Genomic DNA, 27,300 nt, shown 5'->3' with positions numbered 1-27,300 from the left:
TGGTGGGGTCTGTGGAGATTATTGCGCCAAAGCACCAAGGGTTTTGTTTGAGAATTATCTTCTCTTCCGCCTTCCGAAAGTCAACCGCGAGATCGGCGTCCTCACGTGTCCTGGAGAGTTAAACCTCCTATCAATATATCAAAACGTTCATAACGAGGATCCTACAAGCTCAGCTGCCCACCCACCTGATGGTGTGAGGCTGAAGCAAAATCACACAATTCCTCTACCCATAGATGAAACGCGCACTGAATCGATTTACGTGAGTCCGCGTATACACCCGGAGGCACGGTCTTGTCATTGCCGCGACCGGAAAATAAGCAGTCCTATCTCCACTGTCTGCAGAACGCCACAGGCTTTTGGCGTTCGTGGCTGGCATCCACCCCGAGAGCTAATCAGGGCCACTTCATCAGATTGCTGGGTATCAATTTATCCATCGAACATGGATACGCATGTTTGACCTTCTGCAAGCGGCAGTCCTAATCCGCAATCCTCGGCTCCTCGGCATAAGCATGAGCATGGATCTTGAGTTCTTGAGCTGCATTACCATATCAGATCGCATAGCACACCATGCCCAGCAAGGTATGTGCTTGGCTATCCCGTACCCATGCAGAATCATGTGCAACCTACGAAAATGCAGATGTTGGTTCGAACCAGACAAGGTCCACGAAACCTGGGCGATCGACAAGTCAGCAGATGTTACTCGTTCGCTGGCGGCACCCTATCCTTGGAAGTACACCTATACGCGTCACGTCTTGGATCATGGATGAATGTAACAGAGACTGCAGTTAGGTACTTCAAGCGCATGGCGCTGATCAGAATCATCAGATTGATCGAATAACTATTACAAGAACGTGTGTATAGACATGATTGAAACCCACCCAACCAAAACTCCCAGAAGTGCTCTCTAGTTTTAAAACCATGCCGTGATCATGTCCCAAGACGGAAATAGTAAAAAGGAATGCCAGAATCCTTTGTAGATTATTATTGGAACGAGTTGCCTCTGCCGATGCACTCGACGCGGAAGCCCAACCGTTGCAACTTGCCAGCGTCAATCACTCTACGGCCGTCAAAAACGAATGCTGGACGTTCCATGATGTCGAAGATCTGTTCCCAATCGACCTTGGTGTTTTGTGCCTCGGCGTGCTTGAGGGCGGTTTTGGGGCTGTAGCGCTCGCGTGCAGATCTGTCCGCAGGTGTCATCTCCATTTCGTTGTCAGACGAGTGCTCTGAAGCGACAGGACTGGGCAACAATTGCTGAGCGTTCTCGGTACCAGTCTTCTTAGCAGGGACAACATCCTTGTTGGAGAACTCGTCCCACTCGGTGAGGACAATGACGGCGTGAGACTCTGAAGCACAGTCGTATGGGTTTTTGGCGATCGAAACGTACTTCTCAACGTCATCAATGTGGCAGCCGTTGATGTCGAGCTCCTCCCAAATCTGTGCCTTTGTGACTTGAGGGTCGTAAATGCAGACCTTGGCTTGCTCGGCGATAAGATCCTTGACAACAGAGATGGCGGCACTCTCACGAGTATCGGCGGTGTTCTTCTTGTATGAGAAACCGTAGACAGCAATCTTCTTGCCAGTCAGAGTTCCATAGAGTGTTGAAACGATACGCTTAGTGAAGCGAGACTTCTGCCATTCGTTGATAGCGACAACAGACTGCCAGTAAGCGGCGACCTCGGGGAGATGCAAGGTTTCGGCCATGTATGAAAGGTTGAGCACATCCTTGCGGAAGCAGGAACCTCCGAATCCGACTGAGGCTTGCAGCATGCGCGAGCCGATTCTGCTGTCCAGACCTGCGGCATATGCAATCTCGCCAACATCGGCACCAGTAGCCTCGCAGATTGCGCTCAGGGCGTTGATACTGCTGATACGCTGAGCCAGCAGTGCGTTGGCAGCGAGCTTGGCAAGCTCCGAGGACCAGATGTTTGTCTTCAAGATGTTCTCTTTGGGTACCCAGCTGCCGTAAAGGTCTGCCAGAACCTCTGCTGCCTCTAGACCGCTGGGTGTTTGCATGGAACCAATCAGAATACGGTCGGGTCTCATAAGATCGGCCACAGCGGTACCCTCAGCCAAGAACTCGGGGTTCGACAGGATCTCGAAGTTGAGGCCGGGCTTGCCAATGGCCTTGAGAATCTCTCTCATGTTGGCAGCAGTTCTGCAGGGAACAGTGCTCTTCTCGACGATGATGGTATCTTTCTCGGCTTCGGCGGCAATCATACGGGTGGCAGATTCGAAGTAGGCCATGTTAGGAGCCTTGCCAGCGCCAATACCGGCGGTCTTTGTAGGAGTGTTGACACAGATGAAGACAATGTCGGCACGCTTGATGGTTCCTCTGACATCGGTGGTGAAGAAGAGGTTCTGAGGGCGGACTTCAGCATCACGAGCCTCCTTGACGACGGGTAGGAGACCAGGCTCGTAGATGGGGAGGGCGTCTGAGTTCCATGCTGCAATACGGGTCTCGCTCAAGTCGACAACGCTGACCTCGACGTCGGGGTTCTTGAGTGCAAGGACAGCACCACTGGGACCGCCCTGTGTTATAGGAAGTCTTGTTAGCCACGTTCGGTAGACGGCCTCGTGGCAGCTCGTATTCAGATAAGTTTAACTTACGACGAAGCCGGCGCCGATGAAGCAAACGCTCTTCACGGGACCCATCATGTAATGTGCTGTTAGAGGAATGAAAGAATGTGGAAAAGTGAGCGAGAGTGATGAAGGAGACGGGAGTTTATTCGAAGCAAAATGTAAACACTAAATAAGTAGTCCTTTGGCAATACTAAGTTATGGGCAGCCCTTCGCTTGGATGGCTTGGCCGGGAGAGCTGCAGGGGAAGCGCCGTTGATCATCCATGCTACACAATATGGCGGCGGCACAAGATCCTTTACCCGTTAGAAAGGGGATGAGGCTTGGAAGCTGGACATCAACGTTTGCCTGCACACATTCTTGCCGACCACGCGACTCAATCGTCAACGATCCTACGACACGTAAGAGCCGACTTGCCAGGCAAACCTTCAACCATTACACCACCATGTATCGTGTATCGGACGACATGGATCCCTCGTACTCGGAATACTTGTACCTTGGCGTAAGGCTAAACCTTGAAATCATGATATGTACCAACGTCTCGTCTCTTCCGAGGGCACAAGAGTCAAGAATCGGTCGCATGAGAAGCCGGTCCGCTTGTGTGGTTATTAGCCTGACTCGCCCAGTGCCTTGGCACTTGGCGTACACCGTTTGGCGTCCCCTTTTATCTTTAGTGCTCAGAGCCGCTGTCGGGCTTCAGCTACACGCTGAGTAGGAACAACAGTATCCACTTGCCAGCTCGACCTCTATAGTGCTATGTAACCGCACGATAAGGGAGCCCCTGTCAGCTTTCACGCGATCGTCCTTGACAAGTCTCCAAGTACCATTTTCGCCTAAGGGTCTAGTTATCCACAATCCACCGGTGCTCGATTCTCAGAACTTGATCCCCTTGCATCCTAAGTCGACTATTCATGCGCCTCTGAGAGTGCGCGTCCTTCTTCTTTTTTTTTTGTTTTGCTATCACCATGGCTTTCTCATCACTGTCCAGGTCCGACATGTCATTGAGTGATATGGGACGCTCGATGTTAAGACCGAGGTGGATCGTTGGTTTCGCTGTCCTCCTCGTAACTTTAATCACACTGTTTACACACACGGCATCTCGCTCAGTCGGCGGTCTGGTCGGTTCAATCAGCACTTCAGTAAGTGCCCTGCACACTCACCACGACACTCAAATTCTTACCACGCTACTAGAAACCCTCAACCTCTACAACCTCCACTTCATCAGCCAGCAATGGCAAGGCTGGTCTCCACTACCTCATCCCTGCAACAAGTAGCAACAGAGATTTCTGCAAGCTCCTCCTCTCCTCCACCATCCTCGACTATCCTACGCCCGTCTTGATCAATTGGGGAGCCCATGAAGAGGCCAATCCGTACAAGCAGCATCTCGCCAAAGTCGAAACTCTGCTTGCTTACATGAAGAGGCTGAAGCCCATCAGCAAGGAAGACGATTTGGTTCTCATTCTGGACGGCTACGACGTCTGGTTCCAATTGCGACCAGACGTCCTGCTCAAGAGATATTTCGAAATGAACGCGAACCTCGACCAGCGAACCATTCAGGCATATGGTCAAGACGCTTTCGACCAGGGCGATCACCGTACCACCGTCATTTTCGGCCCAGACAAGATCTGTTGGCCCATCGACTTCAGTCGCCCCGCGTGCTGGGCTGTCCCTCATACTGGCCTGTCCTCAACCGCTTTCGGCCCTGAGGAGAACGATTTCAGAGAGACACATAATGAGCCTCGATGGTTGAACTCGGGAACAATCATGGGACCCATCCAGGACATGATTGACGTCTTCCAAGCTACCCTCGACCTGATCCACTACAACCACACCACAGACTCGGATCAATTCTACTTTGCCAATGTATTTGGCGATCAAGAGTTTGCTCGTCTGTCTCTGGATCAAGATGTTCTCGAGAAACAGGCCAAGGAGAAGTATAGAGAGGAGTTCCAGAAGGAAGAGGATCCTCCTCGCCAGATCCCTCAATTCCACGAAGGACAGAGAACCGAATATCACATTGGCATCGACTATTTCTCGGCCATGTTCCAGACTTTGGCCTTCTACAAACAGTACCTAGCCTGGATTCGTCCAAGTGACTCGTGGGCAACCAGAACGAACGACGCTGGTGATGTTTCTCAAGAGAGATACGGGTTCAAGGTGGCAGAGGACATTTCTTCTTCACTTTCACCCTTCGCCGCATTCGAGGCCTCGCCGCCTTTATTCAACAGCTCGGTGGAGTACCCCAAGTCGTGGGAAGATGTCAACCTCTGCGTCAACACAGTCACTGATCTGGCCCCCGTCACGCTGCATTTTACTGGCGAGAAAGCCTTGCGTGAATTATGGTGGGACAAGCTATGGTTTCATGAAGACGCTGAAGAGCTTCGCAAAGCTAGTCTGAGATTGCCTGACCGGCCCATCAGCGAGGAACCTATTGCAGGCAAGACGTGGTACAAGATCGAATCTAGTGATCCAGAGGCAGGAAAAGGAGGAGCATGGGCTGACAATGGCGGTTGGCACTCATGGACCAGTCTCTGCAAGACATATGAGGATGAAATCTTCCCTCGAAAAACATTCAAGAAAAAGGGACCTCATCAGCACTCCTAGAGATTGACTGATTGTCCTGAAGTACATGCAAAAATAATACAGTATCTTAATGCATCAAGTAATCTCGGGTGACTACCTACCCAATTTGGTTCTGTCCTGCGTCAAAGGAGGAACATGTCTCGAGGGTTTCGGTCGCTCTTCCGATACTCGGGGGTTTCGCCATGTACTACTCCGTAACGGCGTTCCTATTAAAAGGTGGCTTTTTTCAGCTGGAGGGTAGACATGGATAGACTTGCATAAGAACGGGCGGTGGCAATTTTGTTAGCGAGTATCATGACAACCCTTGTCTAAAGGGGCTCCCGACCAGTAGGCTTATGAATAGTTTTATTTCATTTTTTTTGGCCGCACGGCTCATACTAATCGGCGCCCGCAGGAAGCGTCGACTCGTCCGCGCGCCGTTTTTTGCTAAGTACACTGATCTATTACTTAGGGAGTCAGGTTCGCACACGCGCGCGAAACACAAGTGTCCTGACTCTCTTTTACAACAAGACCGCCGTCCAGGGGTTCTGTGATTCCTTCCGTCTTTTGCTTGCGATATCCATTCTTTTGTTTTATCTCGATTGGATTTTGTTTTTCAGAGTTTCGACCCCTTCGTGACGACCGACTCACGATGGTTCAAGGTATCATGAATAAGCTCAAGCAAAGCCTGTGGCAAGGCAGTGGGCCAAATTATGAGCGGGTTGACCTTGAAGATGGTTTCGAGAAAGAGCACACCACCAAAACACGATCTACACGACACGTCAAACCGGTGATCATAATCCTTGGATCCTTACTCGCCATTTTCGTATTTCTATCTTCGGTATGTGACTTTGCATCCTTTTGATATTTTCTTTTGACCAACCTAACAACATAGGGTGGCCATGGTTCTGCCAGAACCATCGTTTCCTCGAAGGAGGCATTGCTACCACCAGCTTACCTCCGGATGCTTTTCCCGGTGAGGCATTCCGATGCCAATTATTGCAAAACTGTTCTTAGTACCGCCATTCTGAACTATCCGGAGCCAATATTGATAGGATTCGCGGGTAAGAAGGATGAGAAGGAGGACGAGAATGCTGACTCCACTCTGGACTTGGCTCAACGCATTTCTCGCAAGACCAGTATCCTTGGCATCGACAAGTATCTCAGGAACACCTCAACAACTTTCGACGAGGATCTGGTTATTATTGCCGATGGGCTAAATACCTGGTTTCAATTACGTCCCCAAACACTTCTTGACCGCTACTTTGAATCGAACAGAAATGCGGACGAGCGCATCAGAAAAGAACTCGGCGTGAATGCTGACGTCCTAGGCATTCGTCAGAAAATCATCTTCGGTGCACAAAGAGACTGTTCACCCTGGAGCGCAGAGGATCCAGCTTGCGCAGCAGTGCCCGAATCCACACTGCCCAGCAACATCTATGGCCCTCAGACTGATGCTGACGCTGGTGAGGGAAAGGACCCTTTCACCAAGCAGCGCCCACGATACATAAACTCAGGCTTCGCGATGGGTCCCGTCAAAGAATTGCGCAAGCTCTACGCTGAGGCCGCAAAGCGCGTTATGGGCGATCAGCATCTTCAAGACGAAGGCAAGGTTCTTGGTCAGCTTTTCGCCGAGCAAGAGATGGCTCGTGTATCCTATAAAAAGTCATCAGCCTCGTGGTTCTCGTCGGTCTGGGAGAGTGCCAGTGCAGCCGAGGATAGAAAGGCACAACAGTTGAGAGAGACTGATCTCTCACGAGAGTACGGAATCGGCTTGGATTATGCCAGTGGACTCGCCTTCGAGACTGCCCACGCCGATGGCGATATGGAGTTTGTCAAGTTTGGCGATGCAGCATCTGTGCATGCAGCCAACGCTAAGCACGGCATCAGCGATAGTCGGATCAACCAAATCGCGCCTGATGTTGGTTCATCTTTGCCGCCATTTTGGACTTACAGTCAGGAAGTCCTTCCTCCCCGCAACACATCGTGGACAAATGTGTCTCTCCTCACCAATGCCTGGACTGGAGTCACACCTGCTGTTATCCAGCACGACATGAACAACTATCGCAGTGGCTCGCCGCGCGAAACATGGTGGTCCTACATGTGGTACCAAAAGTATGCGCGCAAGTTGTTCGATGTCCATATTCAAATGCCTATTGGCCCCGTCGCCGTCTCTGGCTACGACGCTTCTTCTCGCCGACAATGGTGGGGCGATGATGACTGGAAAGGCGGCGCAAGGAACGAGACCAAGTACTGGTGGAGATATGAAGATGTGTGTGGAGGAACAGAGAACGAAGTCTTCAAAGACAACAAAGGTCCGTGGTACCTTCCATCCAATCATTAGGGTCGCATATATCGTGCCCATGTATTTGCATTTGTGAATGTTCAATTTTATGTTCAAGTTTATACACCGACTTTTCACGATCATGTTATTTTGCGAGCATACCAGAGAGATATAGCTCTAAGCTTTCATGTGGGCTCGAGAGCCCTCGTTGCAAATTGTAGTTGTGTATACATTTCGTGATATTACTTCTGCTACTCTTGCGTTCTGTATGACGGCGCCACTGGACTACTGCCATACCATTCAGTGGAAGCTGTTGACGCCGAATCAAGGTCATTTGTGTTGATGCGCAATTTTCTGCTGGTATCAGGTAACTCAGCTCTGTGCTCAGCTGGCAGTTCTACACGGCTCCCCTCAGGCAGTTCCAGTATCCGTCCATCAGGAAGTTCGACTAAGATCGTGGCCGGTAATGCAGCTGGCATCTCGACTCGGGCGCTATCGGGAAGCTCGGTACGAGAAGAAGTGGTATCTGGCGCCTCTGCATGTGAGGGCACATTGGGGACTTCTACTGCAGCTGGAGCTGGTGAGGCAGTGTCCTGTAACTCAATAGCATCTGAATCAGCATCAGGCTCGCTGGATTCTGTCTTCGAACCAGCATCACCAGCCTCAACATCGTTGGAGCTGTCAAGGTTACGTTGTTCTCGTGACATTCGCCGATGAACATGTACTTCCCAGATCTCCAGCAAGAATAGGATACAGTGTAGAACACCCAAAATTAGGCAAAAGCACCAAAGCACCCGAAAAACCCCTTCTCCTCTACTGAATATCCCGCGAGGCCAATTGGGGGAGAATTGCATATTCAAGACCAGGTCCGTGACTAGTAGCAAGCCAGTAACAAGGTCCAGAGACAGCAACCCTCCAGGATTGATAGTAACCTTCCTTCGCAAGAGAAACAAGAGCGTGATTGCCATCGCACTGGTCACGAATGATAGCAGTGGCTGTTGATTATGATAAGCTTGCTGTGTCTCGTTGTGCTTAGCTGATCACTTACAGCTACGATGAAAAGTACGCTGCCGAGATACATGGTATCGACATTGTAAGCTTCTGACCAATCACTGTACAAGACGGCGAACACGATCAAGTCTGTTACGGCAGCGGCGATGGTCAGCCAACGAAGGGCAGACCTCAGGTACCAATATTTGTTGTAGCCACCCGAGATGTAACGCCATCTAGCAATACCTTTGGCGTGTCGTATTGGCGTAGTCATCCTGCGACCTGCGAGGATCCAAGTCCTCGTAGTGCGCTTCGTATTCCTGTTTGGCGGTCAATTCCCAGAGGTGTGGAGAAAGAGGACAAAAAGAGTGCCCGTATGCTTAGAAGGAGTCATCAACGCCGTATTTCGCATGCACTCACTCTGCTCGGCGCAGTTGTTCTTGCGCCTTGAAGATCTGATCAATTGTTTGGGAGCGGGGTGTGTCTCCGATGCTTTGGGTAAGGATCGAAGAAGATCACAGGAGCGAAGGATCTAGCGCCAAAATCCACCACAACTTTTCTTGAGATAAGGAAAACAGGAGATAAAATTAGACACACACTTGACACTCATTGACTGACGCATTGTTAGTAGTCTGAGGCGAGTGTTAATGCGATGTTATGATATGCTTAATGCTCCAAGTAGTAGAGCCTGGAATAGTGTAGCTTTAGAAAGTCACAATACTATTCAGAACGAGATGATGTCCACGGAGAGAGCTTCAGATCAGGTATTTCAATGGTCACACCCCTGATGCTAATAGTACCGTGCATTGTGATAGCACACGATATCACCGCAAATCATCGACGAGATACTGGAGAACATGTAAGCTTGACTTGATCTATATTCAAATCTATTGGGGTATACAACAAAACGATCATCTCGAGCACGGTCCATTTTAGAAGCCGCTTGCGAATTTCTTCTTCAGCCTCTCATACTTTTCAATACTTCCAACACTCTTGTGTACGACACTGATGGCGTACTCGAAATCTTCTTGAGCGACCTTGCTGTCTTTGCGTTTCAGACAGTGCTGACCGGCTTGTCGTAGAAGTGATTCCAAGTCAGCACCAGAATAGCCATTGCACTTCTCGTCCCGAGCGATTTCCTCGATGCCTGCAGGCCATACGCCAGCTCTGCCGTCCTTAGCTCTGGATTGAATGAGGGCCCTGAGGATTTCAACACGCTCGTCCGTGCCTGGCAGACCGACGTAAATCTTGGTTTCGAGGCGACCAGGGCGCATCATGGCCTCATCGATGATGTCAGGTCTGTTGGTTGCAGCAATGACATAGATACCAGCGCGATGAGACAGACCATCGAGCTCAGTGAGCAGGGTATTGACGACACGTGCAGATGCTTCGGACAACGAGTCGTCACGACGAGGCACAAGCGCATCAAGCTCATCGAAGAAGATGACACAAGGCGCGGACGAGCGAGCGCGGTTGAACAGCGTACGCACTGCACGTTCTGACTCTCCAACATACTTGTTGAGGAGTTCCGGACCCTTGACACTGATGAAATTGGCCTTTGATTCGGCTGCGACTGCTTTGGCAAGCAATGTCTTACCACAACCAGGAGGACCCCAGAGCAAGACACCAGTAGGCGCAGAAATACCAACAGCGGCATACAGATCGGGCGATTTGATGGGTTCCACGATTGCAGTTTGAAGCTCTTCTCTAACGTTGGCGAGTGCACCGATGTCTTCCCAGGTAGTGTCAGGTATCGTTGCAAAGCCTTCACGCTTGGAAGAGGGTGTGATTGTAGGCAAGACAGTCAGGAACGCTTCCATAGGAATAATTGTTTGCTCAAAGCCCTCAGGCTCGTCCATCTCGGTGTTTCTTGCGCGGACGACCAGGCGATCCCAGAGTTCATCAACATTTGGTTCTGAGTTATCATCGAGCTCCATCCCGTCTGTCGTTGCTTCTACCTGTTTGATCAAGGCGTCTTGGTAACGGTCCATAGCCCATGTAGCAGCCTTGCCTACAAGATCCCTCAGATCGGCACCCACGAAACCAGGGGTCATCTTTGCAAGTCTTGGGAAATCGACATCGCCAGAGATAGGCGTGTTTCTTGTTTGTGTGCGCAGGATTTTCTCTCTCATGGGCTCATTGGGCACACCCATGTTGATTTCTGTGTCGAAGCGACCACCTCGTCTCAAGGCAGAATCGATGGTGTCCGGTCTGTTGGTGGCAGCTAGCACGATGACAGGCTTGCCGTTGTTCTCCTTGTTATCTAGAGCCAAGCTGTCCATGCTGATGAGAAGCTGGGCGACGATTCGCTTCTCCATCTGACTTTGCGAGCTCTCGCGTTTGGGAGCGATAACATCAATCTCATCGATAAAGATCAAGCAAGGGGCGTGTTTGCGGGCTTCGTCAAAGCGATCGCGGATTTGTTTTTCAGATTCTCCCGACATGCCAGATACGACAGATGGACCGGCGATTTCGATAAAAGGAACACCCAGCTTTGCAGCACTTGCTCTTGCCAGCATGGATTTACCGCATCCAGGAGGGCCGTGGAGAAGGATACCGCGAGGAAGGGGGACGTTGAGATCGGCATAGCGCTGTGGGCGCAGTAAAGGCAAGGTGAGGAGGTTCATGAGCTGGCGCTTGACATCGTTGACACCACCCAAATCCTCGAGGGCGATTCCAGTGGGTGGAGAGCGGTCGATTTCTTCATTCTTTTCACGCTTGATGCGTTTCTTCATGGGTTCTCCGTTGGACTCTCTCTTCTTTGTCTCTGTTCCGGTTACCGCAGGAGTGCCAGGGGCTGTGGTGGGCGTGGCAATCTTCCAAGAACCAGTGATGCTCTTGTTCATGATGTTTGGTTCCTCTACTACGAGTTTGTCGGCTTCGGCCTCTTCGTCTTCCTGAACAGCGTCGTCTTCCAAGGTATCGAGAATGCGTTCGAGACTATCTTCGAGTGATCGCTTCGGTTTGCGCTTCAGACTAGAATTTGATCGCTGGATGGCTTGATATAAACTGCGGACATCAGGTCGGTTCAGGGGATCCTGGAGCAAATGAGTCACAGCCTGGTAGACTTCGTTGTCCAGACCCTGGCGCAGGCGCGAGGAGGGTCTCCCAGGCATGGTGGTGTGTATGTGTAGGCGACTGTGATTTGCTGCGAACGAATTGTTGATGGACTTTTTTTCAGGGACATCAGACAATGTGGGGCAGCGATTGGCCAGGGCACCCAAATGTTTCCGGCGTCTCAGTGGAACTCTTTGACATGCAGTCTACCACTGTGCATTTCTACACATAGTCTTGGAGGTGCACTCAACAAGAGATGGTTTGCGCAAATTGAGCCCGTTGCCCTCCCCCTCTGCACGCAGACCAAGCAGCAGTCCAACACGGCACCAGATGCTTTCTCTTCGAGGAGACCTCAGCAGCCGAAGCTTTTCCGAATGACATCAACATATTCACATGCCAATCCGCCCTTCATCCCCGAGGGGCACACGCGATAGAGTACACAATCTGCGCCCAACCTCGCCATATCTTTGTCAACATGGGCAACTCATCGAGTACACCCAAGATATCCGCCCAGGATAGGTCAGCCACCATGTCCCTGTCCACCGTCGCCATCTCCCTTCTGACACCCAACCAAGGGCGATCCTTGACATGAAGAACCAGCGCGATAAGCTACACCAATATCAAAAACGCATAACTGTCATTACCAATAGAGAGAAAGAGATAGCCAAGGAATGTCTGCGGAATGGTGACAAGCGACGCGCTCTGCTCGCTCTACGGAAGAAGAAGTACCAAGAGTCGTTACTCGCCAAAACAGATCAGCAATTGGCACAGCTCGAGACCCTCACGAGCGACGTCGAGTTTGCCCTTGTACAAAAAGATGTCGTCTTTGGCTTGCAACAAGGCACAAAAGTATTGAAAGAGATACACAAGGAGATGGGTGGCTTGGAACGCGTCGAGCTCATCTTGGGCGAGAATGAGGAGGCCCAGGCATATCAAAACGCACGTCGCTCCATGCTCTCAAACAGCTGCACACGCATACTGACAGTCTTGTAGGAGATTAACGAGATGCTTGGTACGAGGATGACCAACCAAGAAGAAGACGAAGTCGAGGATGAGCTCGAGGCTCTGGCGGCAGAAGCAAACAGACAGAGAATGCCCAGCACAGTGGAAGAGGGAGTCATCGCACCCATGCCAAACGCACCTACAGACGCGCCCAAAGAATCGGCAAAAGAACGAGCGGCACGAAGAGCAAGAGAACGAGAGATGGGCAATGGTGCTGAGCCTATACTTGCATGAGATGAGACACGAAGCATGAGGGAATAGTGGTGTTTTCTGATTTTAGTTCAATACCCATGAGTCTGGTTTTCTTTCGATACACACCAAGTTGCAATCATGATGTGTGTGTTTGTTGATCTCGTGCTCGTGCTCCTGACATACTGTATGACGCACGGGCTACAATACCAATGACATGAATGGGCAGCTTCAATTTCTAGAATCTGCCATTTCGCAAACATGTGAAGAATCCACCAACTGTTCACCAAAGCACCACAGGCATCATGTCGCACTGTCACGACGAACACGAAGGCCATGGCCACGGCCACAGCCACGCGCACGGCGTCCACGACCATTCAGACGACATCACTCCGGCTCTGCAAAACAGCCTTTACAAACAGATCGACTTTGACGCCATCAACACTCTGAATGAGAGCGCCTCAGGATCCGGAAGCAACATCTGTAAAAAGACATGGGACGAGCGATTGAACCCTGAGCCCGAACTCTGCAGCGATGCCGACGAGCAATTGCTGATGCATATCCCGTATGCTGTCTACCATACCCTCTGCACGACCTTCATGCTAACATATCCATGAACAAAGCTTCACGGCACAAATCCGCCTGCACTCCATCATGATCCGCACATCCACGACCGACTCCGCGCCTCTAACGCTCAAACTCTTCATCAACCGCGACGACCTCGACTTCAGCACCGCCTCAGAGGTCCAGCCAACCCAGACCTTGTCGCTGTCGCAAAGCAATGATGTCCAGGAAGTCCCTGTCAAGCGTGCTCTGTTCAACACGGTGCGCTCGCTGGATCTGTTCTTCGAAGACAACTGGGGAAGAGGCGATGAGGATGAGACGCGTATTTCTTACCTTGGCTTCAAGGGTGAGTGGATGGCTTTAAACCGTGAACCCATCAATTTTGTCTATGAGGCTGCTGCCAATCCAAGTGATCACAAGATGGTCTCTGGTGTCAGGGGCGAGGTGGGCAGTCGCCTGGGAGGGGCAGGTGGTCGAGGTAATGGCATGTAATCACAACGTCAATCAGAAGAGTGGAAAATAAGAGAACAAACTCGTAGGGTATTACAAAACTGCGCTGATGTTGAGTCTGCTACTTGCGTATCTGGTAATACGCTGGTGCATACTCTGTCAGCCAGCTCTTTTCTATCTTTGTTATGTCTCTGATGAACGTCTTGTCTCCTGTCTGCATGACTTCGTGGAAGATGACCCAGTCCGCCTTTCGGTTCTGTTTGGCCTATTAGTGCTGTCGCGTCAAGACATTAAAAACAGGAATTACTCACAAACATCAGAGAGCTAGGATGTGCGTGCAATGTCATGCTGCCATCCACCGTCTGGAATGTTCCGTCCGGTTGCATCCTAGCCGCATGCACAAAGTAGCCTGCTGTCAGACATCGACGGATCTGTTCTGCCTTGTCTGGGCCTCCCACAGTCAACACGCCCTTAGAGCTCAAAGACTCGTCTACGTTGATGCCGAACCGCTCCATGTATCGCTTGAGCTGGTTCCGCACACTGACAGCTTTCGTCATGCTTTTGAAGTTGAGGTGATGATTGCGGCACCACGAAGCATCCTTCTTGCCTTTAGTGACAAACGCTTGATACGCATTGAGCATTGTCAAATGATCGCCCTCTGCGACTGCGAACTTCCACCTTGATGACTCCATTGCCTTCTTTTCACCTCCGTGTTGAAACCACACTGCGCCTTGTAAAGTCGTCATAGCAGCGATCGTCAGAATCTCGCTGAGACATCCAAAGTCTGGTGCGGAAAGCAGGACTTTGGCCATCATAGGCTCTACAGCCAATTCTGCCATGCGAACACCCAAGGGTTTGGTTAGTCTTGCATAGTCGTCTAGTGCTCCTAGAGAATATAGCATCTCCAGTGCTCGGACAACGAGCTCTGATGGTGGCGGTGTTAGGTAGTCGAAGCGAATGATGTTATCGATGCCCAGGCATTTCAGCTGTAGAATCACTGGAGCAAGGTTGCTTCTCTGAATCTCAGGCACAGAGGCATCCTCCAAAGCATCATATGCAGCTTCTGTGTAAAGACGATAACATTTTCCAGATTTTGTTCGTCCAGCTCGACCGGCTCTCTGAGTTGCAGCAGCTTTGGAGACCGCAGTCGCTGTCAAAGTCTCGATGCCAGTGCTCGGGTTGAATGCTCGTAACTTGACAAAACCCGAGTCGATGACGAAGACTATGCCAGGTATGGTCACCGAAGCTTCCGCAATATTTGTAGCCACAATGACTTTTCGAGTGTCTTCTGCTGCAGGTTCGAAGACGTACATCTGTTGTTCTGTCGAGAGACCAGCGTAGAGCGGTAGTGGTTGGAGGGCTTGTGAGCCACGAGGTAGAGAAGGTAAGCGGTCGGCGATCATGGATATGCATGCATCGATCTCTTCACGTCCGGTCAAAAAAATCAAGATATCGCCTTCGCCCTCCTGTGTATGTATATCGAAGACAGTCTGGACAGCACGTTCAACGTAATCCTCAGCGGGAGCTGTCAGATAATGAATGTCGACTGGGAACATTCTGCCTTCGAGATTTACGATGCGGCCGACATCACCACCAGGTTCATCTGACTTTGTTGATTTCTCTAAATTGCTCTCGTCGCGCGTGAAAAAGTCCAAAAAGTCCTCGGCTTGTAGAGTTGCACTGCTGACGATTATCCTCAAGTCTGGTCGGCGTTTTCTGATCTTCTTCAAGACTCCTAGCAAGATGTCTGAACTCAGGGAGCGTTCGTGGGCTTCATCAACCATGATGACCGAGTACCGCGATAGTAAAGGATCTACGAGTGCCTCCCTCAAGAGCAAACCATCAGTCAAAAATTTGATCTTTGTGGCTGCTGAGGTTACGTCCTCGAATCTGATTGAGTATCCGACCTGCATGAGTTAGTATTTCTCGACTGAAACGGGAAGAGATGTAGGCACCTCTTGACCAAGATTGCATCTCATTTCTTCAGCGACTCTCGCAGCTACTGTAGTAGCAGCAACCCTACGGGGCTAAGATTCCTGTGAGTATGTGTCATGGTGGATGTTTACAACGTTCTAGTACTCACCCACCTGAGTGACTGCAATCATCTTCCCTTGTCCGCACCATCCTGCCTGGTGTAGGAATTGAGGGATCTGAGTTGTTTTACCGCTTCCGGTCTGACCCACAACAATAACAACAGGATATGTTTCGATCAAATAGAGAAGACTTTTGCGATGGCGGGCGATTGGGAGTAGAGACGAAGGTTTATGAAGGGCAGGAATAAAATCGCGGGAGAGGTCGAAATCTGCCATGTTGACCTCAAAGGACTATAACTAGGTAGCTCGTTTAGTGGTGTAGAAACCCCATGATTTGGTCCTCGTAGTGATGGTGTTGGAAAACGACCAGACATGACGCTGCGCGGCGTTGCCGGTGGCTTGGTGAAACAGGGTCCACGAGCTGCTGCTCTACCTACCCCTCGGCTCACCCGCCTAAACATCTTGACTTCTGCAGCACACAACACCGTCGCCATGTCCGAAGGTTCAAACTCAGAGAAGCCCGTACGCTCCTTGTATGCGTTTCATCCACAGAGACTGACACAACTGGCACGCAGAAAGCAGGCGCCGAGTCGCCAACAACAGCACGCGAGCTTGACTTCGACGATGATCACCACGACAGCAGTCCTCTCAAGAGCCCTACCCCTAAGCAAGTCAGCTTCGTCGAGGTTGAGGATGAAGATGCTCCGCCCAAGCCTGCGCGCCCCTTGAGCCCCAAGTCTGAGAACGAGAAAACGCTCAAGGAGGCCTTTCCCACAATCGACTCCAAGGTCATCAGCGCTGTCTTGATGGCCAGTGGTGGCAATGTCGAGCCCGCATTCAACGCTCTGCTGGGTACGTTGCTTGTTTATGTCTTGTAGACTCTTACTGACAGCCTGTAAGCCATGTCCGACCCTAACTTCAAGCCCGAAGAGGCTCCACCACCACGTCCCCCGAGACCTACCCAGGCTCAGCGCCAGCTCGACGCCGACGAACAATACGCCCGCCAACTCGCCCAACATTTTCAGTCAGAGTCCCGCTCGCAGCGTGGCAGACGTGACGATGACGATCGTGGCCCGCCTCTTCCTAATCGTCCTAGACAGCAGCGTCCAGGTTATGGAGATGAAGACAAAGAATACAACTTTTTCGATGGTACAATCTTACTCAGTCCAAAACCAGCGTCTTTGGACTAATGGCTAACTCGGCTGTAGATGACCTTCCTCAGATCAAGGAGAACGTGCGCAAGGGTTTCTTGGAGACACAAACCAAGGTCAACAAATGGATCACCGATTTCAGAAAGAAGCTGGATGGAGATGACAATGACGACCCATACGCCGGTCCTACAAGACAGGACAGCCCTCCTCGTAGACAGAATTTTGGCGCTTCACAATCCGAGCAGCTCTATGGCATTCGCAGATCGGCCGATGTAAGCAGAAAGAGCACAGACAAGGATCGCTACGATTTGGACAACCGCGTTCTGGACGACGACTTCACAGCCCTCGAGCTACGTGATGATGAAGGTATGTCAAGAAGATGCTGATTTGGGTGGACGTGCATTTGCTGACCCTAGGACTAGCCCAACCTCGTGCTTCATCTTCACGCAACCGTCCTCTTTCCAACCCCGACCTTTTCAAGGCCAACGTTCCTCCTCCGCAGTCCGGTCCAGTTGATGAAGTCGACGCTATAGATCGAAAGAACCAGCGCCAGCCATCCCCTAGTGGTGCTGCTGCCAAGTCAGCCAAGTGGCAGCCTTTGACCTCGATTGCGCCCAACCCGGAATCGGAGGAGAACGATCCTTTCAGTCTCGGTGACAGCGATGACGAGAAGGAGACAAAGACCAAGGACACCAGAGAGTCTGATACTGCACGCCTAAAGGAGGCTGCTCGCAAGAGTGTTACCGCCGAGTCAGCTGAAGCTCCTAAAGGCCTTCAAGCTAGCGAGAGGTCTGGAAGCACCAATGTCAGAGACAAGGAAGCTGAGGCTCTGTTGACTGGCAAGAAGCCCGCATGAGAGGTAGCATTAACCGAATTTTATACCCGTGACAATTTTTTCAGCACTCTCGTAAACATGTAAACAGAATGGGAGTAATGACAATCGTTGATACAATCGGAATTCTTGAGTGTTTTCAACGACCAAACCATCAAAACGGCTACGTCAGTCTTGTCGCAAAGGCCTTCCTCTTTGGGTATGTTAAGCATGTCTATGCGATAACCGAACTGCCATGAACCTTGTCAACACTTCGGATCGTTTTATAAATTACAAGGGCATCTCATATTTTCCTTCCATGTATCGTTCTTATACCATTTCTCTGTCGGAGCAGCAATCATATATCTCACAATGATCTCTGCACTTTCAGTCTTATTGCTCGCTTCTACCGCTACGGGCCGGGACATAACATTCCCACCTGTAGCAGGATATCAATCTCCTATGATGCACGTCTCAGGTCACGAAGATATCGATATTACTGGAGCCAAGTTTGCAGGATTGACTACATTCGCCAATCTCCCGTATGTTCACTGTCTTGATGAGAGCGGCTCTGAGAAGTACGACATTGCCATTCTAGGTGCTCCGTTCGACACTGGCGTGACCGCCAGGCCAGGTGCTAGATTTGGACCCAATGGAATTAGGACAGGATCTCGTCGTATTCACCCGGATGCTGCTTGGAGTATATACAACGGAAAGAATGTATTTAAGGTACTGAGCGCAAATTAAGCGGTGGTTTATGACACTCAGCTAATTCCAAGACAAGGATTGGGCTACGATAGTCGACTGTGGAGATGCACCTTTGACGGTATTGGACAACACGGTGGCTTTGAAGCAGCTCGATATGGCACACAAGATCGTTTCAAGCCGAGCTACCAATTCGAGTGACTACACCGTGCCGCGACTTGTCACATTGGGTGGTGACCACACCACGACACTGTCTGCCTTGAGATCTACCTTTAAATCTTGGGGTGCCGTGAGTGTGATCCACTTCGACAGGTCAGGATATCCTCGTGACTGAAGATGCTATAAACTAATACACGTGCAGCCATATTGATACCTGGGATCCTGAGGTTCTCGGAGGAGGTGTGTCGCATTATGCTGGAGTCAACCACGGCACCTTCCTTCACATTGCCCACGAAGAAGGGCTGATCAGAAACACGTCGATTCACGCAGGAATAAGAGCACCTGTTATGAACAAGAAGCACGATGTCAAGAACGATCGCAAGTGTGGGTTTGACATAATCACAGCGAGGGACATGGACAGGATCACGCCTCAGGGAGTGATCGAAAAGCTCAAGCGTCGCGTTGCTGGAACGAAGGTCTATATTAGCGTGGATATTGACGTGCTTGACCCAGCCTATGCCCCTGCTACTGGTACAGCAGAAGTTGGAGGATGGACTACTCGAGAACTTCTAACAATTCTCGATGGCTTGTCTGGGTTGGATATTATTGGTGGAGATGTTGTGGAAGTGGCACCAATCTACGACAATGCTGGCGAGCCAACAACATTGGCAGCATCAGAGGTGGTCATGTCTCTTTTGCAATTGATGGTGGATCAACCTGTCAAGGCAGGACAAGAGTAGATAAGAACACGATAGAATTGGTATATTTTGGTAGAAGTTGGATTGGTAGAAGCTGAAAGGCGGTGTGGAGGCGGGAGGTCGCAAGCACAGGCCCGCCGATCTGCCTCGGAAAGAAAGTCTCAGTTGCCAAAAAGTTGGGCCCTGTTTGCTGCTGCTGCACTTTTTTCCAAGTCCATACAACAAAACACAGACAACCATGACGCCCCCACGCAAGAAGCAAAGATTGTCTCTGGATGCTGCAGAGGTCAAGGCCGCTGTCGAAACCGCCACCGAGACCGCCGTCGAGAGCAATGCTGTCACCAAAGTCTCTGACAAGGAAAGCGAAAATGAAGCCGCTGCTCAGCGCCGCTCGCTATTTGTTCGCTCTCTGCCTGAGTCTACCACGTCCGAATCTCTGACCGAAATCTTTTCCGCTTCCTTCCCCATCAAGCACGCCGTCGCCGTTACCGACAAGGAGTCAAAGAAGTGCAAGGGCTATGGTTTCGTCACGTTCGCCGACGCTGAGGACTGCCAAAAGGCAAAGGAAGAATTCAACGGCTTTGCTGTCGACGGCAAGAAGTTGCGTTGCGAGGTTGCCGAACCTAGACACCGTGAGAAGGGCGCCGCTGCTCAATCTGCTGGCGAGAAGTTCAGAGAGGGCCAGGCAAAGGAGAGAGCTGCTGCTCAGGTCCCGAGACTGATCGTTCGTAACCTTCCATGGAGCATCAAGTACCCGGATCAACTGGCCAAGCTTTTCCAAAGCTATGGAAAGGTCAAGCACACCGTCCTTCCAAAGGGCAAGACTGGACTCCTGCGTGGTTTTGGTTTCGTCATCATGCGTGGCAGACCCAATGCTGAGAAGGCTATTGAAGGTGTCAACGGAAAAGAGATTGATGGAAGACAATTGGCCGTTGATTGGGCTGTTGACAAGGAGACCTGGGAGAACACCCCTCAGGAGGAGACTAAAGAGACGGATACAACCATGGAAGATGCTACCGAGGACGATGCAGCCGACGGTGCCGATGAGCACATCATGGACGAGGATGACGACGAGTCTGGTTCGGAGGATGAAGACGAAGATGAGGATATGGACGAATTGGATGACGATGAGGACGAGGAGGATGTTAAGCCGAGAACAGAGGACAACTCATCCACCCTTTTTATCCGCAATCTGCCTTTCTCATGCACCGACGAGGATCTCGAGGACCACTTTACTCAATTTGGCTCAGTTCGCTACGCAAGAATTGTTGTCGATCACGAGACTGAGCGCCCTAGAGGTACTGGTTTCGTCTGCTTCTACGAAGTTGAAGACGCCGACAATGTTCTCAAGATTGCACCTAGACACCAGCCTCCCCGCCCGAACGACCCCAAGGCCAAAGACGGTTCTATTCAGATGACCCACTCTGTCCTCCAAAACGAGGACGCCGATCCCACTGGAAAGTTCACTCTGGACGGACGCGTTCTGCAGGTATCCCGTGCGGTCAACAAGAGCGAAGCCAACCGCCTGACCGAGGAGGGTGCTGCTAACCGCTTCAAGCGTGACACAGACAGAAGACGTCTATACTTGCTGTCTGAGGGAACCATTCCGTCCAACTCCCCTCTGTACGAGCAGCTTCCTCCTTCAGAGAGAACTATGAGAGAAGCCAGTGCCAAGCAGAGAAAGACCCTCATCGAGAGCAACCCTTCTCTTCACTTGAGTCTGACCCGTCTCTCTGTTCGTAACATTCCCAGATCTGTTACATCAAAAGACTTGAAACAACTCGCCAGAGAGGGTGTTGTTGGTTTCGCTACTGATGTCAAGGAGGGCAAGCGCCAACGTCTCAGCAAAGAAGAACTCAGCAGAGGTGGTGAAGATGAGGCCAGAGCTGAGGCTGAACGCAAGAAGCGTGCCAAGGGTATTGTCAAGCAAGCAAAGATCGTCTTCGAAGGTCGCGAGGGCGCTAAAGTGGACGAGAAGAGTGGTGCAGGCCGTAGTCGTGGATACGGTTTCATCGAGTACTACACCCACCGTTCAGCGTTGATGGGTCTTCGTTGGTTGAACGGTCACGCTATTGGCTACCAAGCACACGAACAGAAGGGCAAGGGCAAGATGTCGCAAGAGATGATTGCGGATCGCAAGAAGCGATTGATCGTCGAGTTCGCCATCGAGAACGCACAGGTTGTCAAGCGAAGAAAGGAGATGGAGGAGAAATCTCGTGAGCGTTCATTTGCTGCTACCGCACCCACCGCAGACGGCAAGAGACAGTCTTCAGGCCGTGACACCAAGTCTGGTGCTGGCAAAGGAGGCAAGTTCGACCGCAAGCGCAAGCGAGACGCCAAGGACGAGGCTCCTGTCGATGAGGAGAAGAACAAGAAGGCTCCCGCCGATGAGAAGTTGGCGAAGCGTCAGCAAATCATTCAGAAGAAGCGTATGGCTCGCCGTGCACGCAAGCAGGGAGCTGCCTAGAGGAAGTGTCAACGTTCATACCCGTCGACACGGCATGAAGTCTGTGCAACTTCTGAGTCTTTTTCTCCGTCGTAGTTGGTCTTGCGGATTCATGCTCGACGCTCGGTCAGAGAGCTTGGTCTGTCATACACGATGTTTGGGTGCTTTTTGCTGATAGGAGGAAGTGGTAGTGGACCAAATATTGCATCGGCGTTAGGTGAAATGTCGCTAGAGGGTCGACTAGACAAAAATTTTCGTACCATTTTCTTTTTACTACAACCAAAACCTAGCGCATGTTTGGATCATATCTATGGTCTGTTTATGTGATGTGCAACTGCAGGTTGAAACCCAATTGATCAGACATCTCGACTCGAATGCGTGTCACAATACAATCTCAACAAGAAGCTGCAAGAACCCAGATTGTTGAGCATATATCTGGTCAGCTTCGATCTTGCTCTTAATCAGGTTCACAAGCAACGGATGATGTGCAAGAGAACCTGGTTTTATCTGTGGACCCAGCTCTAGCTCTTGTGCAACCTTCGGGCCATCGCTGCCGTCGGTAGTCACCCATCGTCACAGGTCTTTGTGCATCTTGCAATCTAGAATGTTTCTCTCCCACTCATTCCTGTGCCGCGTGTGTAAATCGTGCAAAGATCGTCTCCTTGCTTCGAAGTCAATTGGCTCGATAGATTGAGAATCGAGATGTGACCACTTCCCAATCAGGAAGAAAATACAGCTCGCGGAAGGGCAGGAACCGATGCTTTTCACAAGCTCCACAATCCGGCAAACATCTACATTTGGTTTCTTGTACACCAATGGCTCTTTCTTGTGAACGATCTTTGGACTTGTCATTCTTCTGCGGAGATTTCTTCTTTCCTGTTGTTAACCGGCGACCCTGCATATTCATGTCGATAGCCATTGTGGCTGCCGCCTGTCATAACATCAATTGGTATACCATCTTTCTTCTCTAAGCTGCAAGTCATTGCTCAATCGACGTGCATGCCTCTTTTGTTTCTTGTGTTCAATATGCATCACTTTTTGCAATGACAGGTCTCTCACATGCATCTGCGTCATGAAGAATCAACAGTCCGTCGAGCAAGAAGAAGCGTGACGGTTGAGTAAACAAACTCATCAATCTCTTGATCGGAATGTGGAAGGAGCAACTGCTCAAGATAAATAAAGGGCAAATGACTTCTCTAGAACGACCAAACAACCAAAGTTACTACCTCTCTGATCCATTGATCGTCTACAAGCACCAGAGCCCATCTGTCCATAACACTTCCCGCTGCCAACGACACTCCCGCAGGATCACAGAACTGCCGCCTTTGGTCTCCATCTACCGTATCACCAATCTCTCAACCAAGCTACCCAAGTAAGTCCTCGATGCTCTCGACCATTCTTCCAAGCGTTCTCTGAATCAAAAACAGCGACATCCGAGATGTGCCAGTACGAGAACATCCACTATGGTTGCGGGCACACCGTTCGCCGCTTGATCAAACACTGCCACTTCGCCCGCAACGACCCTAACCACCAATGCTTCGGTGCCTGGTCCGTCAAGAGAGAGTGGTCGAACCCTACCGAGTATTGTCGCAACTGTGCGTACTATGCCAGACAGAGAGCTTATGGTCATGCTCGTTAATGAAAAGAATTCTTGGTATGGTCAAGGATGGCGCAGGGGGTTGCGGAGAAACATTGGTCCTCGCGGAAATTTTACTTGTTGACTTGAGCTTGACTGGCATGAAATGGAAGAGACAAGGCGCACAAAAGGTGAAGGAAGTAATTGGCTGGTGGGTACGGACAAAAGTGTTGCATGTAGATACCGAGTCGCTGGCCGCCCTTGGTATGAAAAGTATTCGGTTGCAATGAAGTTTATGAAACTTGTTCTTCCAATCAATTTTTGAAGAATGGGATAGTCCCTCGCCATACTCGAATTTTCGAATGCGTTGTCATTTGTACTGGATATATGTGGACATGCAAGTCTCTAGATCGAGCAGATTGTCACATCCGTATGTGTTGTGCATCGTGAGGGAGGCGAATTGCTTTCCTTGTGCGAGTGTGCGGTCTTGTTGTTGCCAGCATTTCACGGCTTGCAGCAGCAGATCTTTTCAGCGAATGCCAATCCTTCAGAATGGTCAGGTTGTAGAACCTGAATTTGGGGCCCAAAACAGCCCGCAAGTTCTGATTCTGGTCGATCAGAAATTGTTTCCTGTATCTGGGTTTCAGCAATTCGTTGTCAGTATATAGCATATCACCTCTTGGTTCTATTCTCTTTCGTTTTTTCACCACATCTGCACTTCGAAACAAAAGGCCACATTTGCTGGTTCGCGTTGAGAAAATCACCAGTCCAAATCAGAGTGACTCACTGCGGTACCTCAGATTGAATTCTCGTCTAGAAAGCTCTATACAAGCAAGCACAACTCGAGAAAATGTGTACTTGGAACGCGGTCCACTACAGCTGCGGACACGATGCAAAGAAGCTCGAGCAGGCGTGCAGATGGGCTGCATACGCAGAGTGTAAGCTGGTCAGGCGTATCGGCAAGCATCTGAGGATGAGAAGGAGCTGTCCAAATTGCTCCGGAAGAGTCGCAGCTTGGTGCCGTCAATGTTAATGGTAAGTTAATGAGTTTGAGTCTTCCTTCAAGTTATCCATGCTGACTTTTGAAAAGGGTTCAAGTCCTGAATATGATCTAGGCAGGTCCTGTGTGTGTGCAACGGACTCTTGAATGCTTGGTTGATGTTCGGGTGAGGGAGTTTAGCCTTGTATTGTGTCACAAGGTAGCGGTCTTTGGGGTTGACGGTTACCAATACAATTATTCGAGGCACGTCTTGGTCTTGAGCAGGGGAACCAGTGTTCAATGAAGCATATGTCTTGTTAATTGCCTTTCATGTTGAGGAGTAATTCTTCATTATCAGCAGCGAATTACAAGCTTGAATTACCTGTGACGACCTTGCCCTTGATGTTGTAACGCTTGCTGAAGAAAGTGAACCAGTCGTCAAGCACTTTCTTGTGTTCTGGCTTGAGATCTTCCCACTCGGGTCGGCACTCCTCCTTCTTCAACGAGGACTGTGCGAGAGCTCTGGACGCATCCTTGCCGGCAAAGACTGTGAGAATAAATCAGCAAAGAGTTTTTCTGATACTTTAATTGAACATGATACCTGAGTATGAAGCTCCTGGTTCATAGGCCTTGTTGCCAGTCACGTCGAAAACAGTTCCCTTTCACATGTCAGCTTTAATAGCGTTTTGCACTGTCGAGCTCTACCTTGATGGCCACATATGTTGGGTAGCCCTCGTGAGTACCTTCAATCGATTGTTAGCAAATGAACTTAACACAGAGAGTTATAGCCTTATCAGTAGCATACCATCGCATTTCGAAAGGTAGTCCAGACTGATAGGATCATCCTTGGGCGGGTCAAGCTCGACCTTTTGCTTTGGCTCAAATTTTCCAGACATGGCGAAGATGTCTTTCGGATGTAATCTTTCCTGGATGTCTTTCCTCAAGATTGGTCAGGACTTGATGTTGTTTTGATGCTCAATGATACAAAGTGAAGTCGGGGATGTGGCGGCTTGGCGCTGTTGACCGAGGTTCTTTCTTTATTCGATGCAAGACTTGATGACTTTCCAAATTCCTGTTCCGATGAGATGAAAACCTTTGGCAGTTGCAAATTGCTCAGAAGAAGAGCTTGCACAACACGATAGTGGAAACTGAATATGATGTGTCTGAATAATTCAGCTGCTCAGGCCACCCTGCTCGATCCTATGAAGTAAGGCGTCCCGGCCTGCCCACAAGATCTGTCAGCTCCCAGTTGTGCAAATCATGTCTCGACTCCTCACAGTCAATTCAGTGATGCGGAAGTAGCGTACTGGACTTGTTCGTGTCGAGTCTTGTTTTGGTACCCAGAGAGTTTCGTTCCTTCCACGACAACGCTTTCAGCAACCATGCCTAGCTTCGGCCATGTCGACCTGCACGAAGAGCTCTTCCAACAAGTCTTATCCTATAAACCGAAGGAGTGTCTACCCGTGTTGCCGCTTGTCTCCAGAGACTGGCACGCCTCTGTGACGCCATTCTTGTATCGAGATATAAAACGTCTGCCGCCGCACGAGATACCTCTGCAGTCACAATCATCGCCGTTTCTATCGCCCATCTCACCCTAGCCCTTGCCCTTGCGAAAGCGCCGGTGTGTGCAAGCACAGCAATCACTCACAATATTGTTACAAAGGTCGACCTCATCCCCCATGCTTGAAAGAGGTGTCATCAAGTCCTTTCAGCACGTATACATCTCTGTATCTGCTCGTGAGAACCTTGGTACACTCACCAGTGCGAGCCAGTCGCGTACGTTGTCTTTGTCTCGTTGGTGCCATTCCCTCGTCGATATGGACAGATGCTGAACAGACTGAGCGCTCGAATCACGACCGCGATCGAGTACAACTCGTACTGCGAGAGTGTCCCGCAACAGTGTGTCCCACAGAACGATGGATGGAGGATCTGGACCAAGGCTGTCCAAGTGCTTTCGCTGCCTTTCTGCTCGTATACCTTGAAAGGCTCGAGAATGTCGAAATTGGCGCAGAATTTTCGCGGTTATTTTCATACATTGGAGAGTCAACCATGCGACAGTTGACACGCCTGACTACGGCTTCGATAGGCACCTTTCGGGATGAGGTTTACATCGGGCCAGGTCGAGTACCCTTGGATCATTCTGCAGGTTTGCACCATCCACTTTTGTTCTTCAATCTGCCCAACGTTCATCATCTCTCGCTAAATGTGCCGAAACCTCCTGAAAACATGTGCTTCAGATGGCCATTCGAGGGCTTGATCCCATTGACTACAAATCTTGAGTCGCTCGAGGTTGCCCTCACATTCTTGAATGAACGGAAATTAGCTCATATACTGAAGGGGTGTCCGAAACTGCGTACGCTGAAACATGATATTTGGACGACTACAAAAGATAGTGCGTCCCGAGAAGAGGGACGTGTTGATCTTCCACTCCAACAGGCACTATCGTCCGTCAAATCGACTCTTGAAACCCTATACTTGCATCTGGGAAAACTCCACTGGTCTTCGGGATCCTGGAACGACTATCGGGGCAACGTAGTTGGTCAGCTAACATTTAACAACTTTCCAAGGCTGATGATGTTACATGTACCTATACGAGTACTGATAGACGCTCGCACATGGGAGATGGATGGGAATTGGGAGGTGAGGCTCAATTCAATCGCAATTGTGAATCTGGGAGTCGTGCTGCCCAAGACTCTGATGTGTCTCTGGATCAACCTTGATGGGTTTGAATTTCCAGCCGAAGATTGTCCAGGAACTGAGCCCCTGCTTGATGAGGAAGGTCTTATCCGAGTCATTTCCAGTTTCCTGCATAGCCGACTTGCATGTACGCCCGTGCTTGAGACATTGAAGCTTCTGGTCTCCCAAAAGCCTGCGCTTGTTTGGGATCAATGGAATCCTGACGTGCTATCCAACGCCTTAGTAGCTCAGGGTGTTGAGACTGGTGTAGATGTGTCTTTCGAAAACAGGTACGATGAAGGGATGAGATATGATCCGAATGTCATCTCGGTGCTTTGTTGATGACGATAATATATGTATATACGCCACTTTCAACCTCCTATTAGAT

At 50.3% G+C, this 27,300-nt stretch overlaps 15 protein-coding genes across 15 annotated transcripts; 10 read left to right on the top strand and 5 right to left on the bottom strand.

Moving 5' to 3' along the window:
• Positions 1–981: 981 nt before the first annotated feature.
• M437DRAFT_51421 (UDP-glucose dehydrogenase) lies at positions 982–2,655 on the bottom strand (the record flags this gene model as incomplete). Its single annotated transcript, XM_041022177.1, has 3 exons — positions 982–1,119; positions 1,294–2,532; positions 2,611–2,655. The coding sequence occupies 3 exons, from the start codon at positions 2,653–2,655 to the stop codon at positions 982–984; spliced, it is 1,422 nt and encodes a 473-aa protein (XP_040878575.1).
• Positions 2,656–3,545: 890 nt separating this feature from the next.
• On the top strand, positions 3,546–5,184 carry M437DRAFT_51271 (uncharacterized protein; the record flags this gene model as incomplete). The annotated part of the gene is made up of 2 exons (XM_041022153.1): positions 3,546–3,719; positions 3,772–5,184. The coding sequence occupies 2 exons, from the start codon at positions 3,546–3,548 to the stop codon at positions 5,182–5,184; spliced, it is 1,587 nt and encodes a 528-aa protein (XP_040878574.1).
• A 610-nt stretch (positions 5,185–5,794) lies between these two features.
• On the top strand, positions 5,795–7,486 carry M437DRAFT_85512 (uncharacterized protein; the record flags this gene model as incomplete). The annotated part of the gene is made up of 2 exons (XM_041028296.1): positions 5,795–5,983; positions 6,038–7,486. The coding sequence occupies 2 exons, from the start codon at positions 5,795–5,797 to the stop codon at positions 7,484–7,486; spliced, it is 1,638 nt and encodes a 545-aa protein (XP_040878573.1).
• A 191-nt stretch (positions 7,487–7,677) lies between these two features.
• On the bottom strand, positions 7,678–8,690 carry M437DRAFT_51403 (uncharacterized protein; the record flags this gene model as incomplete). Its single annotated transcript, XM_041022175.1, has 3 exons — positions 7,678–7,898; positions 7,938–8,421; positions 8,475–8,690. 3 exons carry the CDS (start codon positions 8,688–8,690, stop codon positions 7,678–7,680), a joined length of 921 nt encoding a protein of 306 aa, XP_040878572.1.
• A 658-nt stretch (positions 8,691–9,348) lies between these two features.
• Positions 9,349–11,532, bottom strand: M437DRAFT_67012 (AAA-domain-containing protein; the record flags this gene model as incomplete). The annotated part of the gene is made up of 1 exon (XM_041024872.1): positions 9,349–11,532. The coding sequence occupies one exon, from the start codon at positions 11,530–11,532 to the stop codon at positions 9,349–9,351; it is 2,184 nt and encodes a 727-aa protein (XP_040878571.1).
• Positions 11,533–11,948: 416 nt separating this feature from the next.
• On the top strand, positions 11,949–12,709 carry M437DRAFT_76219 (uncharacterized protein; the record flags this gene model as incomplete). The annotated part of the gene is made up of 3 exons (XM_041026584.1): positions 11,949–11,992; positions 12,049–12,412; positions 12,467–12,709. 3 exons carry the CDS (start codon positions 11,949–11,951, stop codon positions 12,707–12,709), a joined length of 651 nt encoding a protein of 216 aa, XP_040878570.1.
• A 260-nt stretch (positions 12,710–12,969) lies between these two features.
• On the top strand, positions 12,970–13,705 carry M437DRAFT_9611 (DUF1000-domain-containing protein; the record flags this gene model as incomplete). Its single annotated transcript, XM_041029098.1, has 2 exons — positions 12,970–13,229; positions 13,288–13,705. Coding segments are annotated over 2 exons (678 nt in total), but the record flags the coding sequence as incomplete, so codon positions are not given.
• A 94-nt stretch (positions 13,706–13,799) lies between these two features.
• M437DRAFT_51500 (pre-mRNA-splicing factor ATP-dependent RNA helicase PRP16) lies at positions 13,800–15,987 on the bottom strand (the record flags this gene model as incomplete). Its single annotated transcript, XM_041022194.1, has 4 exons — positions 13,800–13,934; positions 13,990–15,585; positions 15,634–15,705; positions 15,775–15,987. The coding sequence occupies 4 exons, from the start codon at positions 15,985–15,987 to the stop codon at positions 13,800–13,802; spliced, it is 2,016 nt and encodes a 671-aa protein (XP_040878568.1).
• A 216-nt stretch (positions 15,988–16,203) lies between these two features.
• Positions 16,204–17,718, top strand: M437DRAFT_76216 (uncharacterized protein; the record flags this gene model as incomplete). Its single annotated transcript, XM_041026583.1, has 5 exons — positions 16,204–16,233; positions 16,287–16,563; positions 16,612–16,860; positions 16,920–17,228; positions 17,285–17,718. The coding sequence occupies 5 exons, from the start codon at positions 16,204–16,206 to the stop codon at positions 17,716–17,718; spliced, it is 1,299 nt and encodes a 432-aa protein (XP_040878567.1).
• A 327-nt stretch (positions 17,719–18,045) lies between these two features.
• On the top strand, positions 18,046–19,277 carry M437DRAFT_51529 (Arginase/deacetylase; the record flags this gene model as incomplete). The annotated part of the gene is made up of 3 exons (XM_041022197.1): positions 18,046–18,402; positions 18,458–18,690; positions 18,740–19,277. The coding sequence occupies 3 exons, from the start codon at positions 18,046–18,048 to the stop codon at positions 19,275–19,277; spliced, it is 1,128 nt and encodes a 375-aa protein (XP_040878566.1).
• A 337-nt stretch (positions 19,278–19,614) lies between these two features.
• M437DRAFT_22326 (RNA-binding domain-containing protein) lies at positions 19,615–21,687 on the top strand (the record flags this gene model as incomplete). Its single annotated transcript, XM_041019039.1, has 1 exon — positions 19,615–21,687. A coding segment is annotated over one exon (2,073 nt), but the record flags the coding sequence as incomplete, so codon positions are not given.
• A 1,432-nt stretch (positions 21,688–23,119) lies between these two features.
• Positions 23,120–23,320, top strand: M437DRAFT_51613 (uncharacterized protein; the record flags this gene model as incomplete). The annotated part of the gene is made up of 1 exon (XM_041022210.1): positions 23,120–23,320. One exon carries the CDS (start codon positions 23,120–23,122, stop codon positions 23,318–23,320), a length of 201 nt encoding a protein of 66 aa, XP_040878564.1.
• A 1,281-nt stretch (positions 23,321–24,601) lies between these two features.
• Positions 24,602–25,132, bottom strand: M437DRAFT_51424 (cytochrome b5; the record flags this gene model as incomplete). Its single annotated transcript, XM_041022178.1, has 4 exons — positions 24,602–24,783; positions 24,838–24,895; positions 24,942–24,979; positions 25,042–25,132. 4 exons carry the CDS (start codon positions 25,130–25,132, stop codon positions 24,602–24,604), a joined length of 369 nt encoding a protein of 122 aa, XP_040878563.1.
• A 783-nt stretch (positions 25,133–25,915) lies between these two features.
• M437DRAFT_67006 (uncharacterized protein) lies at positions 25,916–26,772 on the top strand (the record flags this gene model as incomplete). The annotated part of the gene is made up of 3 exons (XM_041024871.1): positions 25,916–26,012; positions 26,062–26,589; positions 26,630–26,772. The coding sequence occupies 3 exons, from the start codon at positions 25,916–25,918 to the stop codon at positions 26,770–26,772; spliced, it is 768 nt and encodes a 255-aa protein (XP_040878562.1).
• An 8-nt stretch (positions 26,773–26,780) lies between these two features.
• Positions 26,781–27,188, top strand: M437DRAFT_33950 (uncharacterized protein; the record flags this gene model as incomplete). Its single annotated transcript, XM_041019263.1, has 1 exon — positions 26,781–27,188. A coding segment is annotated over one exon (408 nt), but the record flags the coding sequence as incomplete, so codon positions are not given.
• Between the last annotated feature and the right edge of the window lie 112 nt (positions 27,189–27,300).

The sequence above is a fragment of the Aureobasidium melanogenum genome (genome assembly GCF_000721775.1).
Source record: "Aureobasidium melanogenum CBS 110374 unplaced genomic scaffold scaffold_14, whole genome shotgun sequence".
Classification (NCBI taxonomy): Eukaryota; Fungi; Ascomycota; class Dothideomycetes; order Dothideales; family Saccotheciaceae; genus Aureobasidium; species Aureobasidium melanogenum.
The sequence above is the reverse complement of the archived record's forward strand: the minus strand, read 5'-3'. Positions and strand labels throughout refer to the sequence as shown.